A 20,093-nucleotide genomic window follows, 5' to 3' on the forward strand; every position below is an offset into this window, starting at 1 on the left:
TCGTTTTACTTTTATGTTTTTGTGCGTTTATGTTAAAAGTGAGCGAGTTGCAGTTTCATGATCATAAAATCTTGACATAGATGATTTTATGAATCCCATTATAATGGCTCAAAAGTATAAAACCCAATCCCTTTAGGGCTTTACATGTTTAACTTTTTAAACTTGCGTGATTATCAAGAAACCTCCAGAAGAAGGAGAAAATCACCGTCTCTTATAAGACTGATGTCGTCGATTTCGGCTCCTTCTCTGCTCAGAATCGTTGTGGCTACGAATCCCAGCTTCTTCTCACCAATTTCAATTAACTCTTCAAGAGAACCCGGTAGCTTTACTAGTTTACCCGAGGAGGAAACCTCACCACTGATCGTCACTCTCGCCGGATAAACCACACCTGCTCCCCCTTCACTTATTGCTGCAGTTCTGGTAGATGCCCCACCTTCCTCACCTGAATCAATTTGAAAATAAATAAATATAGTACTGGTTTTATTTCCAAAAAAAAAAAAAAACCCCCGCAACCTAAGTTAATTTCAGGATAGAGAGAGTAAGTAAGAGGCGTTTTACCAGTGTTGGCAGCAGACATGATACCAAACAGAGAGTTCTTGAAATTACTTGGCTTCCGTCTCTGAGAAACAGCTCGGTAGATAGGCGGCATTGCTTCCCTTATACGGTGGTAAATCATTACAGGCTCGCTGCAATGTTTCATCAATGATTTAACCTCTGGTGTGCCATAAACAAAGTTCTGTTTCTTCTCCACTGGTCTCTGATTATGAAACAAAGCTTTGATATCTTCATGTCCTTGATGCTCAGCAAGACCACGAGCCGTCCAACCATAAACATCTGGCTTGTCCATGTCAGCTCTTTGCTCTAACAAGAACTTCACAATCTCCACGTTTCCTTCTGAGACTGCTCTGTGCAAAGCTGTGGTTCCGTTGACATCTGGGAGTGAGATATCTCCACCGTATTTTAGAATGTCTTTGAGTGTATCTAAGCTGTTTTTTCCAACAGCTAATAAAGAGAAATGCCCTACTGTGTCAAAGCTTAGGGTTGCGCCATTTTCTGATAAGAGTTTAGCAATTCCTTCATGTCTCCCACTGATTGCTTCCCATAATGGTACATTACCTTCTGAGTCTGAAAAAGTTTTTAAACAATTACTAGACGATTTACCAGATTACTATATATACGAAATAGACTCATAAAACCTTCGTTATAACATACCTCTAATGTTAGGATCTGCTCCTTTCTCGAGAAGTAATACAACACAATATTGGTTACCTTTTGATGCTGCTATGTGCTGAGATAAATAGACACACACACAAAAAACATAAAGAGTGAGGACTTTGATTGTTCTTAGAGTGAAAATTGATGCGATAGTTTCTTTAAACAGAGGAATTTGGAACTGACCAGCGCCGTTCGGCCGTTCGTATCTGTTTCATTTGGGTTTGAGCCTCGTTTCAGTAACTGATGCAGCAGTAAATCGTCTCCTCTGTCTGCTGCGAAACATAAACTAAGAGGTAGATCCATTTTCCCTTGAGCCAACATGAGTTCTATATCAGCCAAAATGTCTTTCATCACTGGATCTTCTGAGTCTTTCAGATGCTGTATTAGACCATAACATATTCATATGAGACAAAATAGTAGAATTTTGTAGTCACTATAGATTATAAGGAAATAGCTTTGGGACCAACCTGAAGAAGATTATTCATGATTATTGCTCCATCACCAACGTTTGCTTGAACAAGGTTTAAGAATGCTGTACGGTTCAGGCGAAGCAATTGACTCAATCGCTTGGTACGAACTGTGAACAAATGTGGCCTGTAACATAGGACCCCTACTTCACCAAAAACCTGACCTGTGCGTGCTTCACCAACTACCTGAAATGAATACACAAATCGCAACTTAAAAGCTGTCTTAAAAGGGATATCACAACATAAAAGCTGTCTTGAAAGCGAAATCACAATGCGGATTTTACCTGATCCACTCCATTCACATGTGCAATGATGTCCTGTCATATAGTAGGATTGTCAACTATTTGGAAGAAAAAAAAATGAAAGGAGAAGTAGAATTGTTTCGCAGATACAACAAAAAAAAAATGCTTACAACAGCCCCTGTGACCATTATGTAAAAGTCAGTTGGTGCTTCATTCCGCAAAATCACATCTTCTTTAGGAGGAAAATACTCGGCCTTCATCTCAGTGACCTACATAATATCAGAAGGTTGAACGGGTGATTCATCAAAAGAAAGTAGACAAGTCTAAAATCATTGTCAATGAAAAAACATACCAATTGGAATAGAAGATCATTGGATATTCCACGGAACAAGTAGATCTTGTCAACAATTTCGTAGAACAGATAATGTGATATGCTGGAACGGATAGCCTTGGGGAGGGAATCAATAATATCTTTCTGCTGTAGGCATTCTGAATCAGTTCTGTACCTCAAAGATAAATGAGCTACCATCTGTTCTTGCAAGCGCACTGGAAGATTGTTCCTCTGAGCAAATGCTGAGGCTGTTTGGATAGTATCTCTCTGAAATAATTTAAAATCAACAAGAAATATTTAAACAGTATAAAACAACTCTTGCAGGAGGACAAGACAATAGTTAGTTGGCTTAGTTCAAAACAAAGATTTCGTGAGTTCTTGGATAATGTTTCTGAATTGAACATATGAAAGGAGAAATGAGAAATTAAACAAACCATAAACAGAACTTACAAAGTTAACGGTGCGACTGGTCGCATGAACCACCAAGTTGGTCATATTACCAATTATATAAGCTAGCAATCCAAGATTAAATATCATGTAGAAGAGGATGAAGGCCCTCTCGCTTGCATTGTTACCATGTATATCACCATAACCCGTTGTTGAGAAAGTTGTTATGGACCAATACATTGATGTAACATACCGGATAAGCAAATTTTTCTTTGTCCAATTTTCCTCAGCAAGTGCCATAAATGTCATTGAGGGATCTGGGTAATGTGCAGCAATAGAATACAAGAAGCAGGCGCCACAGTGAACCACAAAGAGAGCAGCCTACAATACGACCATCAATGTCTTATAGTGACAGCAATAAAATATAGTTGCTTAATCTAAGATCATGTACAGATACTAACAAGGTAAAGTTTCGTGCATCGAATCCAGAAGTAGCTGTATTTCGGATCTTTCTCCAATCTGAAAAGTTCAATATATACAGGGCACTAATAAATACTATTACAAAGAATAGAATAGCTTGATGAATAATAACAGATGATGATGAAACAGATTCAAAGCCTCACCTGGCAAAACATATACTGACCCTGCGGAGACGCCATAGACGCAGCATACTGAAAATCCCATATCCTTGAATAGTCTTATGCAATAAGCTGGCAAAAAGTTCATAAGGAACTGTAGATACGATATCAAAAATAAGCCAAGTGGAGGCATATCTCCAAGCTATTCTCTTGGGATCATCGACTAGGAGATAAGTTGCCTTGTCTAAGAAGGCAACAAAGAATGACAGAACAATATCAACAGCGAAAAACCCGTTGACAATGTTATCAAGAATACTGAGAGGTGCTCTTGGTGTTTGCAGGAACCCAAACTCAAAAGGTGAAGCCCATGCTGTGTAAAGCACCAAAACCACTAGAAACCAATCCCACGCTCTGCAACATTGTGCAAACTCATCATCATCAGTCACAGTGATACACTATCATACCTAAACAAAACTATGAAAAAATCATGGAGTTATAATGTCTCTTCACCAACACGAGCAATTCATCGAACAGTTTAGATTCATCAAAAAAATTTGGGAATTGAGATTTGCAATTTTCTAAATTCTCCATAAATCTCATAAGAAGAGAAGCTTAAAAATCAGTTCCACGTGCATCAACGAATCATCCAGTCCACAAAATCTCAAATTACACAAACGTAAAGGAAGATACACAGAATCAGCGTAAGTAGTACCTATAGCGAGGATCGAAGGGAGAGACGATGAAGCAGCGGAGCTTAATGTGACGGCTAGAACGACCGGCGGCTCCGACTCCGAGAGGCGGAAGAAGACCTTTGCTAAAGCTGTATTGGCTCATTGTCCCTTCTCTAGATAAATGTTCCGCCGCCACATCCTCCGCCTCCAAAATAACTCCACCGTTGTTCTTCTCCGGCCAAAACCACTCCATCTTCTTCTTCTTCTTCTTATCCTTCTCCATACCGATCGATGCAGGAGGATTCAACTCTCTCTCTCTCTCTCTCTCTCTCTCTCTCTCTCTCTCTCTCTCTCTGTGACCTAAGTGGATAAAAGCCCCTTCACGTTCCGTTGTCGAAGCAATTTTATTGTTGAGAGGAGAAGCGCGTACACATGGGCTGGTCTCTCTATACTCTCCCTCCTCCGCTAACCAATTCGGTTTTCTCCTAAACTTTGGTGTGTGTGAGATCTTTCTCTTTATCTGCTTTTTATTACCTTTTTACTTTTACCCCTTCCTGCTTCAACTATTTTCCCCACCTTTATTATATACACATAATAATACTATCTTATATTTCTTCTTACCATAAATAATTAGATATCGTATCGGCGAATACGTTCAATGAAAAGAATATTAAGAAGTAAAGTTTCGGTTTTTTCAACATTAATAATTTTCCCCTTATTTGGTGTATTTCCAAAATCACAATAAATGTTAACTTTCGGATAATATGATGATTTCCATTTTTTGTGAAAGACTTTTAATCTTTTAGGATTTTTTCCTTTTAATAAAAAAGAATATTTTAGTAAAGATTCCTTACTTATTAAACGTAATATAAATGTTATTATTACAATTCAACATTCTGGTAGTAGATCTATTCGTTTCCATATAAGTAAATATAATAGCTAAAACAAAAGAAAATAGATATAATAAGACCGATGAATATGTGTCGCAATTTTCTTCTATAATGTACATATTCGAATTTCAGAATTTTTCTAAAGTATACTACAATAGTCGATATTGACAGTCAAAATAGGAGAGATGAATTTCTTCTTCCAGCCAAAAAGAGTTACTAGAATAGCTCAGTCAAACAATTTTCTTCCTTTGAAATTAAACATTTTTGGATATCCGAATTTTATCCGAATCTTATCTACCTAAATCTTTACAATAATAAATATTTGAAATGTAATTTTTTTATATGTAACTCAAAATTTTCAAAACAATTATTATTACTTTTCTAGTTACTGACCCAGTAGTATAAAACAAGACCATACGTTATATAAGTTTGAATTAAGAAAATGGATTTTAATTGTTGTACTTGATATGATGGCGTGATTACCTGACGAAATATATGGTTGTCTGTACATGTATTGGAGGAAGAGAAGTTGAACGAAAGATAGCCGTTACGTCTATTGCATGTCGAAACGTGTAATGAAAGAAAAGAGACGAGCACGAAAGTAACGCTTCTACTTAATTGGCATTTTCTCTACTTATATCATCGATGCACAGCCAACGGCTATCTCTTGCACACTACTTTCACCATAAATACACATCCATACAAGGACCCAGAACACACACCAAATTAACAAGTTAGCTCTAAGTGAGTGTGTTTCTAATTAAAGTTTGTGGGTCGGAGAGATAGATGGTGTTTGTCAAAATGTTTGATGTTTACTTGATGATTGTGATGTTGATGGGTTTGGGGTTTACAATAGAGTTATCAACTGGGCACAAGTTCAATGTTGGTGAGAGAGATGGTTGGGTCCTTGCTCCTTCCGAGGATTATATTGAGTGGTCTCACAGAAACCGGTTTCAAGTCAACGACACTCTTTGTAAGTTTCTCTCCCCTTTTCCATCTATATGGACACAAATCACAATGTGTCAAAAATGAAAAATGTCACTGATGCATGATAATATATATCATCAATTGTTGCTTTCGCAAGTTTTTAAGTACGTGAAGGGAGAAGATTCAGTGTTGCAAGTGAGTGAAACAGAGTACAACACATGCAACACGACTGACGCCTTGGCTTCCCTCTCAGACGGTGACTCTCTTTTCCAACTTAGCCACTCAGGCCCATTCTTTTTCATCAGCGGCGACATCGGAAACTGTCTCAAAGGTCAGAAGCTAGCCTTAACGGTCATGTCCAAGGTCCACCACAGCCACGCTCCTCGTCATCCCTCTCCTTCCCCGTCACCCTCAACGTCTCTGGTCCATCAGGCTTTGTCGTCGCCGGCACCTTCTCCGGAAGTGGATTCGTCTTCAGGAGTTCCTGCTCCGGCTTCAGGTCCCGCTGCGGCAGCTCACAATTCGGCCGGTTCCGTTGGTCCGGGGGTGGTTTCTCTAGGCTTGATTCTCGTGATTATGATAAGTTCCATGGCTTAGAATTTGTGAGGGTATTACTTTCGCCAGAGTTAAGTTTTAATATTAATGTGCCTTTTATTATGTTTATTGTAAGCTTTTCTATTTCTCCCGTCTTGTGTTTGTCCTTGTTTTCGTGTTTAATCATCATGATCATGCAATAATGCCATTCATCATGCAAAAGTTCTTCATATTTTATCAAATCTTGATTTTCTATATATTAAAAAGGAATTATTTCTTAGTGAAAGATTAAGATATTTTATACACAAGAACGTAACTAAATTCAATCAACTACTATAAAATAACTGAGGCATTCAACAAAATATAGAGTTATAGAGGTTAGAACCGGGTAAACTAAGGATCACTTAGCTCCGGCCTGGATTTTCATAGACGCTGGAAACGAAATGATATGATTTGATTTGAACCGCGGGAATTTAAAAGCCGCAAGATATTAATTCAGTGCGTTACGTTGAAGAAAAATTATGTACCGTATAAACGACGTGGTCGTACCTACATATAGTACATGTGGACAGTGGCAACATCCCATGCATAGGCCATAGTTTCGTTTTGGAAGGAATTCTTAATTTCAGATTCCTAATGCTCTGCCGAACGAAAAAAAGGTGATACTTGCACGTCTACTCAATATATATATATTACGCTACATAGAATTAACAGATTAATTTCTTTCATAAACTTTTGTGTAGAGAACTCCATAAGAGTCACGATTAAATTTAGAAAACATTAATAGTGAACCAAACAGAAAAGCGCGTACTAAAGAATAAGATGATGACTATTGAACTTCAGTACATAACTCTCTGGCCTACTAGTCAATACTGGTTTTCATGTGATTTTTATTCACGTTTTGTTCATTTGCCAAATACAGAAGGGTTAAGTGTTTTATTGCAAAACCGTGTTGACTTCAAACAAAATTCACATGAGGAAATCGTCTCCTACTCCCCTTTTTTAACCCCTTTGAATATACATACATTAAAATATTTAATTTATCAAAAAAAAAAAAAATTGCCCTGTTTTGGGCACACACGACAAAATCATCGATGAGACCGTTTCACTCAAAATCTCTCAAGTGAACCTCATTTCACTTTATTTTCTCCCTAATTTTACTTGTCTATATATATAATCAGACGACCGCTACGGCGGCCGGACGGCCCATTTCAGCGCCAAGAAGACCATAACACAACATAGACACCCTCTGCTTTGCCACAGGAAACCTATCCTCCTCCATCTCCGAAACCGGCGACACAGATTTCCTCTCGCACGTTCCGAGCCATTTGGCTTGCATGTACTTGTGTTTTCTCCAAGGACCCAAGTGCATCTTCTTGTCTTTCATACATTTCTTCGCAGCCGTGCACAATATCTTTATCAATGACTTTAGCCTCTCCGTTTTCCCGACGTACACTTCCGGTAACATTCCGATGAGTCGCTTGTACTCTTCGCTACCTCTCGCCATCTCAAACTCCGCCCTAAAACATAGCTCAATCACCACCCGGATCTCGCCTTTCTTAGATTTGTCCACGATCTCCAAAAATTCATGCTCACCTAATGTTTTAGAAAATATAAACGTCATGGTTAGTCCAAAGTACTATAATTAATGACAACTTACTTCAAGGCGGAAGATGCTCAACATATCTATTCTTTTAGAATATCTAGACAATTCCGTTGACGTGGTTTATATATTAATGGCGTGATAAAGATGGGCGAGGGTTTCAAAAAAACAAATCCAAAAATTCGAACAAAATCTTTTAAAACAGTTTTTAATCTAAAAATCAGATAGTATCTTCTTCTTTAATAAGGAAAACAGAATACTAGAAAGATTCGAGTAAAAATAGGTTTTGATTGCTTACCAGCAGGGATCTCATGAGAGCTTCTCCACTTGGATTTGGAAATGACGCAATCATAGCCGGCGTCTCGTAGACGGCGAGATATTTCGCCACGCAAACAGCTACGGCAACCGTCGGTCACCGGTCTTCGACAGACACATACCAAACCATTTGATCTAATTAGTTTTGACGCTTCCTTGGTTGCTTGTCTGATCTTTGTCTCAATTGAACTTGTCCTATACAGTGTCGCCTACACATTTCAGATTTGGTCCCAAAAAAAAACATAATTAATTAATGAGACCCCACAAAAAAAAAAGAACATAATTGGAACCTTTAATCATAAAAAGAGAGTTTATGTATACTGATAAGATTTTTAAAAAGTTACCTGGAGAAGTTGTTCTTGTTCTTGCCATAATTTTATGTTCTCTTCAGAATTACAATCGGTGGTGTCGTTATCAGCTTCTAATTCGTCGCCGGCGGCGAAGTTATAATCCTCCGGTGACTGGTTACCTTCGTCAAGGAAACCAAATAGAACATCGTCGGAGCTAGCCATGCCGTCGAGAAATTTCATAATGTCATCGGAATTTTGCCGATCCATTTCGTTTCTTGAAAGGAGAGAAAGAGAGAGACAGATGAGAAATGTTTCTTGTTTTTTGTTTTCTTTTAATTCTTGTTGTTGTGAAAAATAGGAATAAAGAAGAAGGATATATATAGTCAGAGTCAGGGAGAGATGGCTAAAGTATTATGACTCGGATAAGTTGGGATTGGGGACCCGCCTTGGAGGTGGGAGAGAAAACAGATACAAGGCGCCGCGAACAAGTGATTGCTTTGATGCTCTGTTTTTTGAGTTTGGAAGAAGATGACGTGTGAGTATATGATTGGGAACTGAGTCGGATCTGATCGCTAAAAAGACAGCTATTTCTTATGTCAGCATAGCCAATCACGACAACTTCGGACCACAGATTCGGATATACTCTATTCGAATAATTAGTACACTAAATTTGTTTTTCTCTGCTAAATTAGATTAGATTAGATTAGTACACACAATTATCCATTTTTAACAATTAGATTTGTTTATATCTACCTAAAAAAAAACAATTAGATTTATCTGTATGCTATTGTCTTAATTTCTTAATTTGAAATAAGATTTATCTGAAAACTAAGATAAAAACGCGTGTGGAGAGGGAAATTGTGTTTTAGGCCACTAAATAATTACGTTTAACTCTCTTTTTTATGGTTTGCTTTTTAAGTATTATATATATTTTTTTAAAACTTTTTGGAGCTTTAATTTTCATTTTCATGTGTTTACAACTACATGAATCGCCGCTCAAGGACGGTATACATCTACAAGAAATACGTTAGTAAAATTTTTTTCCTTTTTTTAACGGTTACACGTTTTTTGTTTGTTTTTTGTCAAAGCAAAATAAGTGTTTTGTTCCGTAACATAAACGTTATTTTGGTGTGGATTAAATTGTAACTAATAACGTCCACGGTATTTGAAACTTTCTCCCGTAAAACTAAGTGTAGAATTCATCCCAATTTATCTGAATTATTTCACGCGACTCAAGAAAGAAGAAGAAAAGTGCAATAATTAAGTTATATCAAAAGAAAAAAGTGTAATAATTAATAATCATGAAAAGCAGTTTGCGCAAGTCGCTAGAATCGTCATGATCTGGGAAAATAGGACCCACGTGCCAATAATCAGACAGGGACAAAGACATCTTACGTGGAGGATAGCCATACACGTGTTTTCTTGTTCTAAACGCACTTATTCCCAACTAATACTACTTAGAGCACCTCTCTACTGGGGAGACTCTCAAATTTAGGGCCCAAATTTAATTAAAAAAAGCCATTATTAATCCAAAAATGTTAAGTATGAGTTCTGTAGAAAGTATTTGTAGTAACTCATTAAAAATGATATGTGGCAATTTTTTATAGGATTTCAGATAAATATAAAACAGTTTTTTTTTTTCTTTTTTTTTTTTTCATTAATCGCGAGACAAACTCTCTCTTCTCTCTCGTTCCAAACGGCGAAAGCAAAGGCGATTCGAGTCGTGATCGGAAAATCGAACCAATTCACGTCGATTCCCATGAAGTTTCCGGCTAAAATCGGACGTTTGTTGGTGGGGAAACGACGGTGGAGCTATCTGGTTGGAAACGACACCGATGGCTTTACGATCGACAACTTTTGGATTTTCGGTTCTCACAGAGAAACGACGGTGGAGGTATCCGTTGGTGGGACAACGACGGTGGAGCTTTCTTCTGAAGGCTTGAAGGGGAGGGTTCGGACCACCGGCTAACGAATCGGAGATGAGAAGGTTCGTCTTCTAATGTGTGAGTTGTTACATGTTTTTGTAGTTCATCTCCGGTGGTCTTTATTTGTCAGGGTTTGGGATTAAGTCGATAGATTTGTTAGAATTGTTAATGTTTTCTGTCGATTCGACTTATTATTAGAGGATTGGGAGATAAGTCGGATGTTAAATTGATTTTGAGATTTGGTTGGAGGGTTATGGGTTTCGGTTTATCCGATTGATGTTCAATTGAGTCTGATAATAGTTTGATGTTCTTATTATGTAATGTTTGTCTTTGTGTTATTGATTGTATAGTGAACCCGTTTGATGTCAGTTTGTTTTTAAGTCTAGTGTGGTATCAGTTTGGTGTGAGTTTGGTTTGAGATTGGAGTTTGCTCAAGTGTTTTATGTTTGAGTTTGGTGTGAGTTTGGTTTGTTTTTAAGTCTAGTTTGGTATCAGTTTGCTATAGTGAACCCGTTTGGTGTTCTTATGAGTAGAGTGTAAGTAGAGTTTGATATTTTGTATAAATAAGTGTGTGATGTTTATGACTCTTTTGTCATGTTTTGTGAGAGGTAATCATCAACGGGATACAACGGTGGAATGGTGAAGAGTGTTGTGTTAATGCAGTGGACACAACGGTTGCAAGGTATAACTTGAGAAGGTATGGTTTTATGTTTTATGTTTGTATAACTTAGTTATATATTCTGTATAAACAATTGTGTGAAAAAGTGTTTAGTTTGAGTTTGTGTTTCTGTTTAACTCTAATTTTGTTTGGGTTTGGTTTGAGATTGTGTTTGGTCAAGTGTTAAAAAAATAAAAACCCGTTTGTTGTGTGCTTTGATGTGTTGTTGTGTGGTTTTGTGTCAGTTTGTTTTTAAGTCTAGTTTGGTATCAGTTTGGTGTAAGTTTGGTTTGAGATTGGAGTTTGCTCAAGTGTTTTATGTTCGAGTTTGGCGTGAGTTTGGTTTGTTTTTAAGACTAGTTTGGTATCAGTTTGCTAAAGTGTTTTATGTTTTCAAAACTCGTTTGTTGTTTGGAAGCGTGTCGAAGAGTGATGTATGTTTCAGTTTGCTATAGGGTAAATGATTGTATTAAAATTTTGTATTGACTTCAACCATCAACTTTTGGAATCAAATAACAGAAAGAGAATTACTGAAAAGTGATTCAGTTGTCCAGTCATATCAGTATATCTCTTTTCTTCTAACCACTCATTACCTTTTTGCTCAATAACCTTTAGTTGTAAAACACACATCAGCCACACTCGATAAATATAAACGATCATTGTTTAACACTAACCTAAACTCTTAACATTATTCTATCCAAACCTAAACACTCAGCCTACCCTTTTCGGTTTCATTAGCCTAAACAATGGATCCTAGCAACCCTTATCGTTTTTGGGATCAAAATTTTGTTGATCTTTTGAATTCTCAAAAAGACTCCAACTGTTCTGTTAATCATATTCCTCCAAATTCCACCCAATCCTCTCAGACTATTCAGTTTAGTAACCCATTCTCTTCTCAGCCTTTAAACATTAGCCCTCCATTCTCTTCACAGCCTCCTAACCAGACTCCGATATCTGAATCTGAAGACTGTTTTGGGGTTACGGTAGATGAGATTGATGAAGAAGGAGGCAGAGGAGTTAGGAAGCGATGGAGTGCAGAAGAGGATGTCTATCTAATAAGTGCTTGGTTAAACACAAGCAAAGATCCAATGGTAAGCAAAGAGCAGAGGAAAAATAGTTTCTGGAAGAGGGTTGCAGACTATTACAAAGCTCATGTTGGAGGAACCGGTTCAAACGCAAGAGGGACTTCACAATGTAAGGCAAGGTGGAATAAGATAAACCACCAAATCAACAAGTTTGTTGGGTGTTACGCACAAGCGAGTACAAGAAGGAAAAGTGGAGAATCAGAAGATGTTGTTTTGAGAATGGCGTATTGAGTTTTACAAGAATGACATGGACAAGCCGTTTCTGCTAGGACATTGCTGAAGAGAACTGAAGAATGATCAGAAATGGATCACAGAACACCATGAGAAATGTGGCATTAAGCGGACTAAGCTTGCTTATGAAGGAGAATTCGCAGCTACTTCGAGCAACGGTGGAGATGAGATGAGGCCTCTGGGGGTTAAAGCTGCCAAGAAGAAAGGAAATAAACCAGCAGTTAGTAGTGATGTTCCGGATGGTTCTGTCGATAGGTTGGATAAGATAATAGCAATGAAGGATCAAGAACAGGCGGCTAAAGAGAGGCATGGCAAAATGAGATTGTTAGACAGCCTGCTTAACAAGAGTGAACTAACACCCGCTGAAGTACTACTTAGAGACAAACTCCTTGATCAAATGTTGACAAATATTTAGGTTTACCTCTTGTGTCTTTGCTATGTTCTCAATATACTATCTTTTGGTTGTTTTGTTTTGTGTTTAACATAAACCTTAACTTTGTCATGTTTTGTGTTTAACATAAACCTTAACTTTGTCATGTTTTGTGTTTAACTATACTTGTCTTCTTCTTTTGTTTCAGGTTTGAGGGACAACATATGAAGCATATGAAGCAGTCTCGTTGGCATCTGAATTGAAACATGTTGGTCGACATATGAAGCAAACTCGTTGTCTATACATGTGTGATGTGTTGTGTTTGTAACCCGTGAATGGGTGTTGTTTTTTTGTGCCATTCACGGGTATCTCAATATTATGTACCCTGTTTAATAGTGATCGACTTTTGCTTGTTTAAGGACTGTCACAACTTTGTAACCCGTGAATGGGTATAGACTTTGGTTGTAAGGTTATATATTGATCATTTGTCTTCTCTTCTTCATTTACTAGTTCATCCGATTCTTAGCATTTCTACAGTTTTTTTCCTTTCCATACAAACCCATTTCTCTCATCATCATTTCTTCTTATCAAGATTTCTCTTATCAACGTTTCTTCTTATAAACCTTTCCATTACCAAATAAACAAGTTTCCATAAACCTTTCCAAGGAAAAAAAACCATTTCCAATACAAAATAAATCCAATTTGACTGATAATGTCTAATTGGATTTCTGATCATGAAGTTGATCAAATGGTAGAGGAGGAAGTTGATAGCATAGTGGAAGGGATTCAGTACAACTACACTCAAGAGGAAGAACCACCAGCTCCAATATTCTGAAGAGTGCACATAAATAGAGACCGCGAAGAAGGCCACACTCGGCTATGGAATGATTATTTGGGTGAGAATCCGACTTACACTCCGCTATGTTCCTCCGTCGCTTTAGAATGAACAAACCATTGTTCGAACGCATAGTCAGTACTATTGAGAATGGAGTCCCGTACTTCAGACAAAGGCGAGATGCTACTGGAAGGCTCGGTCTTTCTGCACTTCAAAAATGTTCTGCAGCTATCTGTATGATGGCATACAGATGTCCGGCAAATGCGGTGGATGAATATTTACGACTTGCTGAAACAACCGCACACAAATGCCTTGAAAAATTTGTAGACGGAGTTATCCATCTATTTGGAGACGTTTATCTCAGACGACCTACAACGGAAGACCTCCAAAGATTACTACATATTGGAGAACAACACGGTTTCCCCGGAATGGTGGGGAGCATAGATTGTATGCATTGGGAGTGGAAGAATTGTCCAACTGCATGGAAAGGACAATATTCACGTGGATCTGGAAATCCGACAATCGTACTAGAGGCAGTGGCATCCCAAGATTTATGGATTTGGCACACATTTTTCGGACCACCGGGTACGTTAAATGATATCAATGTTTTGGACCGCTCGCCGGTCTTTGATGATATCCTAGAGAGTCGAGCTCCAAGAGTTACATACATTGTCAATGGACGACAATACAATATGGCTTACTACCTCACTGACGGTAGCTATCCCAACTGGGCGACTTTCATCCAATCAATTACACTTCCACGTGGCCGAAAAGCAAAACTCTTTGTTCAATTTCAAGAAGCATGCCGGAAAGATGTAGAGCGTGTATTTGGAGTCTTGCAAGCTCGATTTGCGATCGTGGAGAATCCCGCACTTTTTTGGTATAAAGGGAAAATAGGGAAAATAATGAGAGCATGTATCATATTGCATAACATGATAGTTGAAGACGAACGACATACCTACAATTTCTACGAACCATCGGAGTTCCATCATGGAGAAGAAAGCAGAACTCATCATGTTGATCTATCGTATTCTACAGATAGACAAACAAATCTACATAACTTGATTGACATTCGAAATGACGTTCATGATATACAAATGCATGATCGGTTGAAAAAGACTTGATTGAGTATATTTGGTAAAAATTTGGTGCAATCCATCAATAAATCTTTTTCTGAATTATGTATAATATGTATAATATTTCTTATTTTAAATTTATGTTTAATATTCCAAAATTTGTAATATTATATTGTTTTTTATTTTATGTAAACAATTATTATTTAAATGATTAAGCAATCTAAATAAGTTCTGGATAATTGATTTTGTTTAAGTTTTTAAGTGAGTTGCTTTAATTAATTTAGTATTATTTATATAATTAATTAAGATTTGAGTAAGCCATGTGGATTACTTGAGTGGAGATTGATCTCATTTGTCCTTCATGCCACCAAACTTAATATTAGCGGTATTTTAGCTCCAAGTTAAAACTTACATTACGAAAAATCCTGCTATCATCCTTCTTTTGTCGCTCTTGACTAAAGATTTACTTTAATCTAATATTTTAGCGTGAAATATACATTTTCTGAACTTATGCAAATCACGTTTATCTATGCAATTGTATCATAGTATCGGTTTTAAGACTTTAGTTTGGTATGAACAGTAATGAAGGATTGGCAAATGCGGCAACAGGAATAGATCACATTTTCATATATATATATATATATATATATATATATATATATATTCAAGATGTTTATCAAACCATATATATATTGGCACATGCATGTTATAATTTTTATATATCACTTTCCAGTTTTAAACAGATGTTTTTTCTTGATCGCTCACATGAAGTGTTGAACGGATCATATCTTAAAAAGAGTTGAAATGCAAATAAATAAAAGTAATAAAATGAGTTGGTTTTGTAGAATATTCCGCATTTTTTTCCAAGAGGGATTTTTTGAGGCCGGGAATATTCTGGAGCAAGGATCACATGGTGGCAGCATGTGGACCAGATCCTTGAGGTGAGGTGAAAACTAAACAGTTTATTCTTTGTTGTTATTAGTACCCTGACGGAATGAAATTGTAAAATGTGCAAATTACGCAATCATCAATCATATGCATGCATATATTGACATTGTTGTTGTTTAGTAGATAGGTTCGTACAACTTTCTGAATATTCCCGAATAGTGATTAGGTCATTCTTAGGAATCATGAAACTTTTTATACTGGTGGTTAAACACTTTTTGGTTTACAAAAATAAAACAACTGTAGGCTTGAAAGTCTGATCATGGTTATATTTTCAAACAGAAAATAAAATTAGGCATTTAGATACTGGGTTATATTTTAAGAAATCGGCCTTTGACAATTTTAAAGACGACGCCCATAATACACCATCACCCCAAAATCGTCTACAATCGTACATAGTAATATTTTGTAGTTTGTTTATGTATAGATCAATTATTATTCTTGTATATATTAATATAGTTCTTGTAATTAAATGGTAACCACACATATCCATCATATTTTGAGATAGAAATAAGGTAAAATTCATTATTGAAAAAAGAAGAAGAAGAAGGTAGTCTTAAATACCTCTTAGGCCAGCTGTATAAATAGAATGGGATCACAAATTAATACACAAACAAACAAACAAGAGTGAACTCTCTTTAGCAATTCTCCTCTAGTAACTAATAACTAATGTTGGATGAATGTCGTCATTTGTTATCAAGTGGTTATTTCGCCCATTGGTGGATTCTTCTTTGTAGCTATTTAATTAATTATCTTGAATTATTAATGTTTTACTATAACCAATTCATAAAGTCCATGGATATCGTACTTAATTTTTTTTCAAGATTGTATATGTGTGTGTATCTGAATCGTAGCTGGCTACACATATATTTTTAATATACAACATGCATGAACAAGATTATACGAAATTCTAATACTATTTGAGTCGTTTTCCATACGTTAATTAAAAAATAGTAGAACCGACGCAGACTGCATGTTTTTGTAGTGATATATAATTAAGGGTTTGTTTGGGGATTAGTACATTTTTGAAACCTAATTGGCAAACTATACATTTACTATTCAAAATTAGAAAAATAGGTGTTGTGTAATAGAGAATGTATGAAATAAGAGATATTGTGGAACATAGACTTGAGTGAGAAAATTACCAATAGAGGTATGTGTGTGAGTGAGAAATAAAGTTTTTTTCTTTAATCATAATTATACAAATATTTGTTAATATAATCTTTTTATAAAAATTTTTTTGAATACAAAAAATCTATATTTTTTCTTTACAATTTGATATGAATTTTATTTAATAATTTTAAAATATATTATATACATCTTTTGTATCCGTACACAGATGTCTATACACCTTATTAAGTGTACAAACACACATTATTAATTGTACATATGTAATTTATACAAAATCATTGCAATATAGATATCTGAAAATCTAAGAATTAAACAAATTACACAAATTACATATGTACACTTAATAATGTGTACATATGTGTACAGACATCTGTACACTTAATAATGTGTACGGGTATAAAATTTGTAAAAAATATTTAACATTATCAAATAAAATCATCAAACAAAATGCATATCAAATTATAAAGAAAAAAACATAGATTTTTATACATTTTTTAAATTTTAAAAAACAAATTTTAATTAGTCAGCATTTTTTTTTTAAGATTGTAGATATTATATATTAATAAAAAAAATCAAAAACTCAATAACATGTGTTATAAATATGAAATGTTGATGATGGTTAGAAAATCTTTTGAATAGTAAAAATATTAAAAAATATAAAATTTGCTAATTGTAAATAGTGATTGTACTACTTTTATAATTATATTTTGAAAACTGTCTAAAATGCCAAATATCTCTATAATTAATATGAGAGTCAAATAAATTTGTGTTGTTAATTAAATTGACTCAACGCTGTGAAAAGCTGTCACGTATAAGTTTGTGGGAAAAGATATGTTATGAACTTATGATTATGTTCTTGTATATATATCAGTTACATCTTATAAATTAGTTCATTTTGGACTCGTTGAATAAAGATTCTGAGATGTTATGCTAATCTTTTACGTTAGTAAGATATATAATACACAATACATGATTCTGATGTCAAAGGATATATATATATATATATATATATACTACAGAATTCTGCTAATTAAAAATATAGAAACCTGTTTTTAAAAAGTTGTTTACAGATTTTTTTCTCTTTGCAATGGCATTGGCTTGGCTTTGCTCTGTTTCTTTCGTTCTCAACCGCAGCTGTTTACATATAAATATATACTGAAACTTATATGAAAAAATGTTTTTTTACAAATTTAATTTAAACTGGAGTCATACATATAATAGATGATTGTATAACTTATACGGAACATAAACTCAACTAAAAAAAATTATCTGCAAGGGTTAAGATATAAGACATAGATAATACTAGATTAAAAAAAAAGTTTTAATGAGAATTCATATTGGAAATGTGTCTTCTAGAAGACGGGACTCATTCGACAAGGTGTATAATACATATATATACATGCTTTCCAGTATAATAATATATTTTAAACACTTTTAATTTCACTTATATTTTTATAACCTTTTTAGCCTTTAATTACAGTATATGTTTTTCAAACTGTTAATACTAGGTGTTAATAAGTGCTAACTGTTGAGTCATATTCAACTTACTCCAATGGCAACTGAGTTGAATATGGATAGTACGTTATGGGTGTATGGTAACTTTGTAATAATCTTAATACAAACAAACACACGAAAAATTTAAACTCCCCATCTAATTTTATTTTGTCTATAAATATGCAATGTATGAATCTGAATTCGATTGATAATATATATAGTAACAACATTGGTATACAAACTACTAAGCTATATAGTATAAGTTATGGTCATTTGAAACGTCTCTCTTGCAACAGTTTTTGGGTGGATACATGCACTAGTTTTACAATTTGATAGTTGATTTCTAATTGAGGAGCAATTCCTCAAAATTCTAGAGAAACAAAAAAAAATTGAGCCAAGACTAACCGTTTGAGGAGGTGCTGGGAGAATACGAAATATCTATATAGACTATAAAGGCTAATCGATATATTTTTTTGTTTAGTTCATGTATAATTAATTTAGAACTTCACAGTATTTACTACTGTCGTACTATATATTATTATTTTGTCACAAATCACAATCATCATTTATATTATTAGAGGAATTCTTTTGGCTAGGAGTGAAACCGAAGAGCCAAAAGAAAGTAAGGTTAACTTATGTGTTCGAAATTGAATAATTTATAAACGTTGATTTATCAAAGCTTATTTGAGAAGGATCTTTTCGGTTCTCGAATCACTTGAAAGTTACGGTCCGCTGTAACTTACATTATGTGTTAAGAACACTTGGCAAAAGATACTACAATTTCTTGTATCAATTGTGATTTTGACAAGAAAATTGAAATGGTAACTGCTAAAAAAACATACTATATATATAATATACATATATGTATGTAATTATGTATATGAACCATGGTTAGGTCTAATATCACCAATGTTCTCTAACGATTGGCTATGAGATTATGTGCATTATCTTTATCTAAAAAAAAAAAAATTATGTGTACGTATTAGTATTCATTGTCCATAAATCTACACATTCTATGTCACAAGTTCAGAGAACTTTGCCACACAGTATCAACATGTTATAGACACTATCAACTTAAGTATTGTTTTCTTCTTACTTCAACAAACTAAAGACCTCTTGAGTCTTGAGATGTCGAAACTATATATGTGTGGGGATTTGAAAAAGTACCATAAATTTTTTGGCATTGTTTGTAAAATACAATCACCATCTGTTTATTTTCAAGTTATAAGATACAAATTGCTAACTTTCATTAACTTAACTTTATTTGAAGGGAAAAACGTTTATCTTCATTGGTCTTTATAATAAAGGAACCCCATATTCTTCTTAGTAGTGATATTTTTAATTTTATTTTGATGGTTTTTAAACATTAGTCCATAAAAAATGATACAGTATAAATATTTTGTAGCTTTAAGAGATTTAATCAAGGAAGAGTGGGATAAGAAGGAATCAAAGTTGGAATATATATTTTATTTTTTCACAAATTAGTTTGTCTCCCAACATTTAGGCAGTGAATGGCGACGGTGAAAAAACGGTTTTGGATTTCTTTTTGTCAAAAACGTACTATAGTCACCAATCATGCATTTAAAAACAAATAAGCGTTTCCGAAAAAAAAAAAACAAAAATAATTTGCGGTTTTGTCCAGCAGATTATAAGGTGAACCGCCTTTTAAAAAATCCACAGCCTTTACCCAGCGGTTTTTGAAACCACATCAAATAATACAGTTTTTTTTTTCTTTTTCAATATTTCAATAATATATATCAAATAAAAAATAAAAAAGCAAAAATAAAAGAAAAAGGCATTTTTTTATCTTTTTTCTTTAGTATTTGTACTTCTCATTCTCTCACTAACATGTAACATTTTTTAAACACTATTATATAACACTTGATTTATATT

At 34.8% G+C, this 20,093-nt stretch overlaps 3 protein-coding genes across 5 annotated transcripts; 1 reads left to right on the forward strand and 2 right to left on the reverse strand.

Moving 5' to 3' along the window:
- Positions 1-53: 53 nt before the first annotated feature.
- LOC104727609 (putative potassium channel AKT5) lies at positions 54-4,608 on the reverse strand. The gene is made up of 12 exons (XM_087473815.1): positions 3,933-4,608; positions 3,266-3,631; positions 3,104-3,161; positions 2,706-3,023; positions 2,277-2,522; positions 2,095-2,193; positions 1,967-1,999; positions 1,683-1,868; positions 1,399-1,593; positions 1,213-1,288; positions 559-1,125; positions 54-442 (listed from the first exon to the last, which is right to left on the reverse strand). Exons 1-12 carry the CDS (start codon positions 4,172-4,174, stop codon positions 174-176), a joined length of 2,655 nt encoding a protein of 884 aa, XP_087329941.1. The 5' UTR covers positions 4,175-4,608; the 3' UTR covers positions 54-173.
- Positions 4,609-5,450: 842 nt separating this feature from the next.
- Positions 5,451-6,464, forward strand: LOC104721583 (early nodulin-like protein 4). The gene is made up of 2 exons (XM_010439604.3): positions 5,451-5,754; positions 5,866-6,464. Exons 1-2 carry the CDS (start codon positions 5,568-5,570, stop codon positions 6,303-6,305), a joined length of 627 nt encoding a protein of 208 aa, XP_010437906.1. The 5' UTR covers positions 5,451-5,567; the 3' UTR covers positions 6,306-6,464.
- A 695-nt stretch (positions 6,465-7,159) lies between these two features.
- On the reverse strand, positions 7,160-19,822 carry LOC104721584 (uncharacterized). Of its 3 annotated transcripts, none has more exons than XM_087473823.1 (4): positions 19,771-19,822; positions 8,505-8,853; positions 8,144-8,369; positions 7,160-7,838 (listed from the first exon to the last, which is right to left on the reverse strand). In XM_087473823.1, the coding sequence occupies exons 1-4, from the start codon at positions 19,779-19,781 to the stop codon at positions 7,420-7,422; spliced, it is 1,005 nt and encodes a 334-aa protein (XP_087329949.1). In that variant the 5' UTR covers positions 19,782-19,822; the 3' UTR covers positions 7,160-7,419. The 3 variants fall into 3 exon arrangements, with proteins under 3 accessions (XP_087329949.1, XP_087329948.1, XP_010437907.1); XM_087473822.1 differs by having other exon boundaries at positions 19,762-19,822; XM_010439605.3 differs by lacking the exon at positions 19,771-19,822 and having other exon boundaries at positions 8,505-8,996.
- Positions 19,823-20,093: the final 271 nt, after the last annotated feature.

Source organism: Camelina sativa, chromosome 11, assembly GCF_030686135.1.
Source record: "Camelina sativa cultivar CO46 ecotype springtype chromosome 11, ASM3068613v1".
In the NCBI taxonomy this organism is placed as follows: Eukaryota; Viridiplantae; Streptophyta; class Magnoliopsida; order Brassicales; family Brassicaceae; genus Camelina; species Camelina sativa.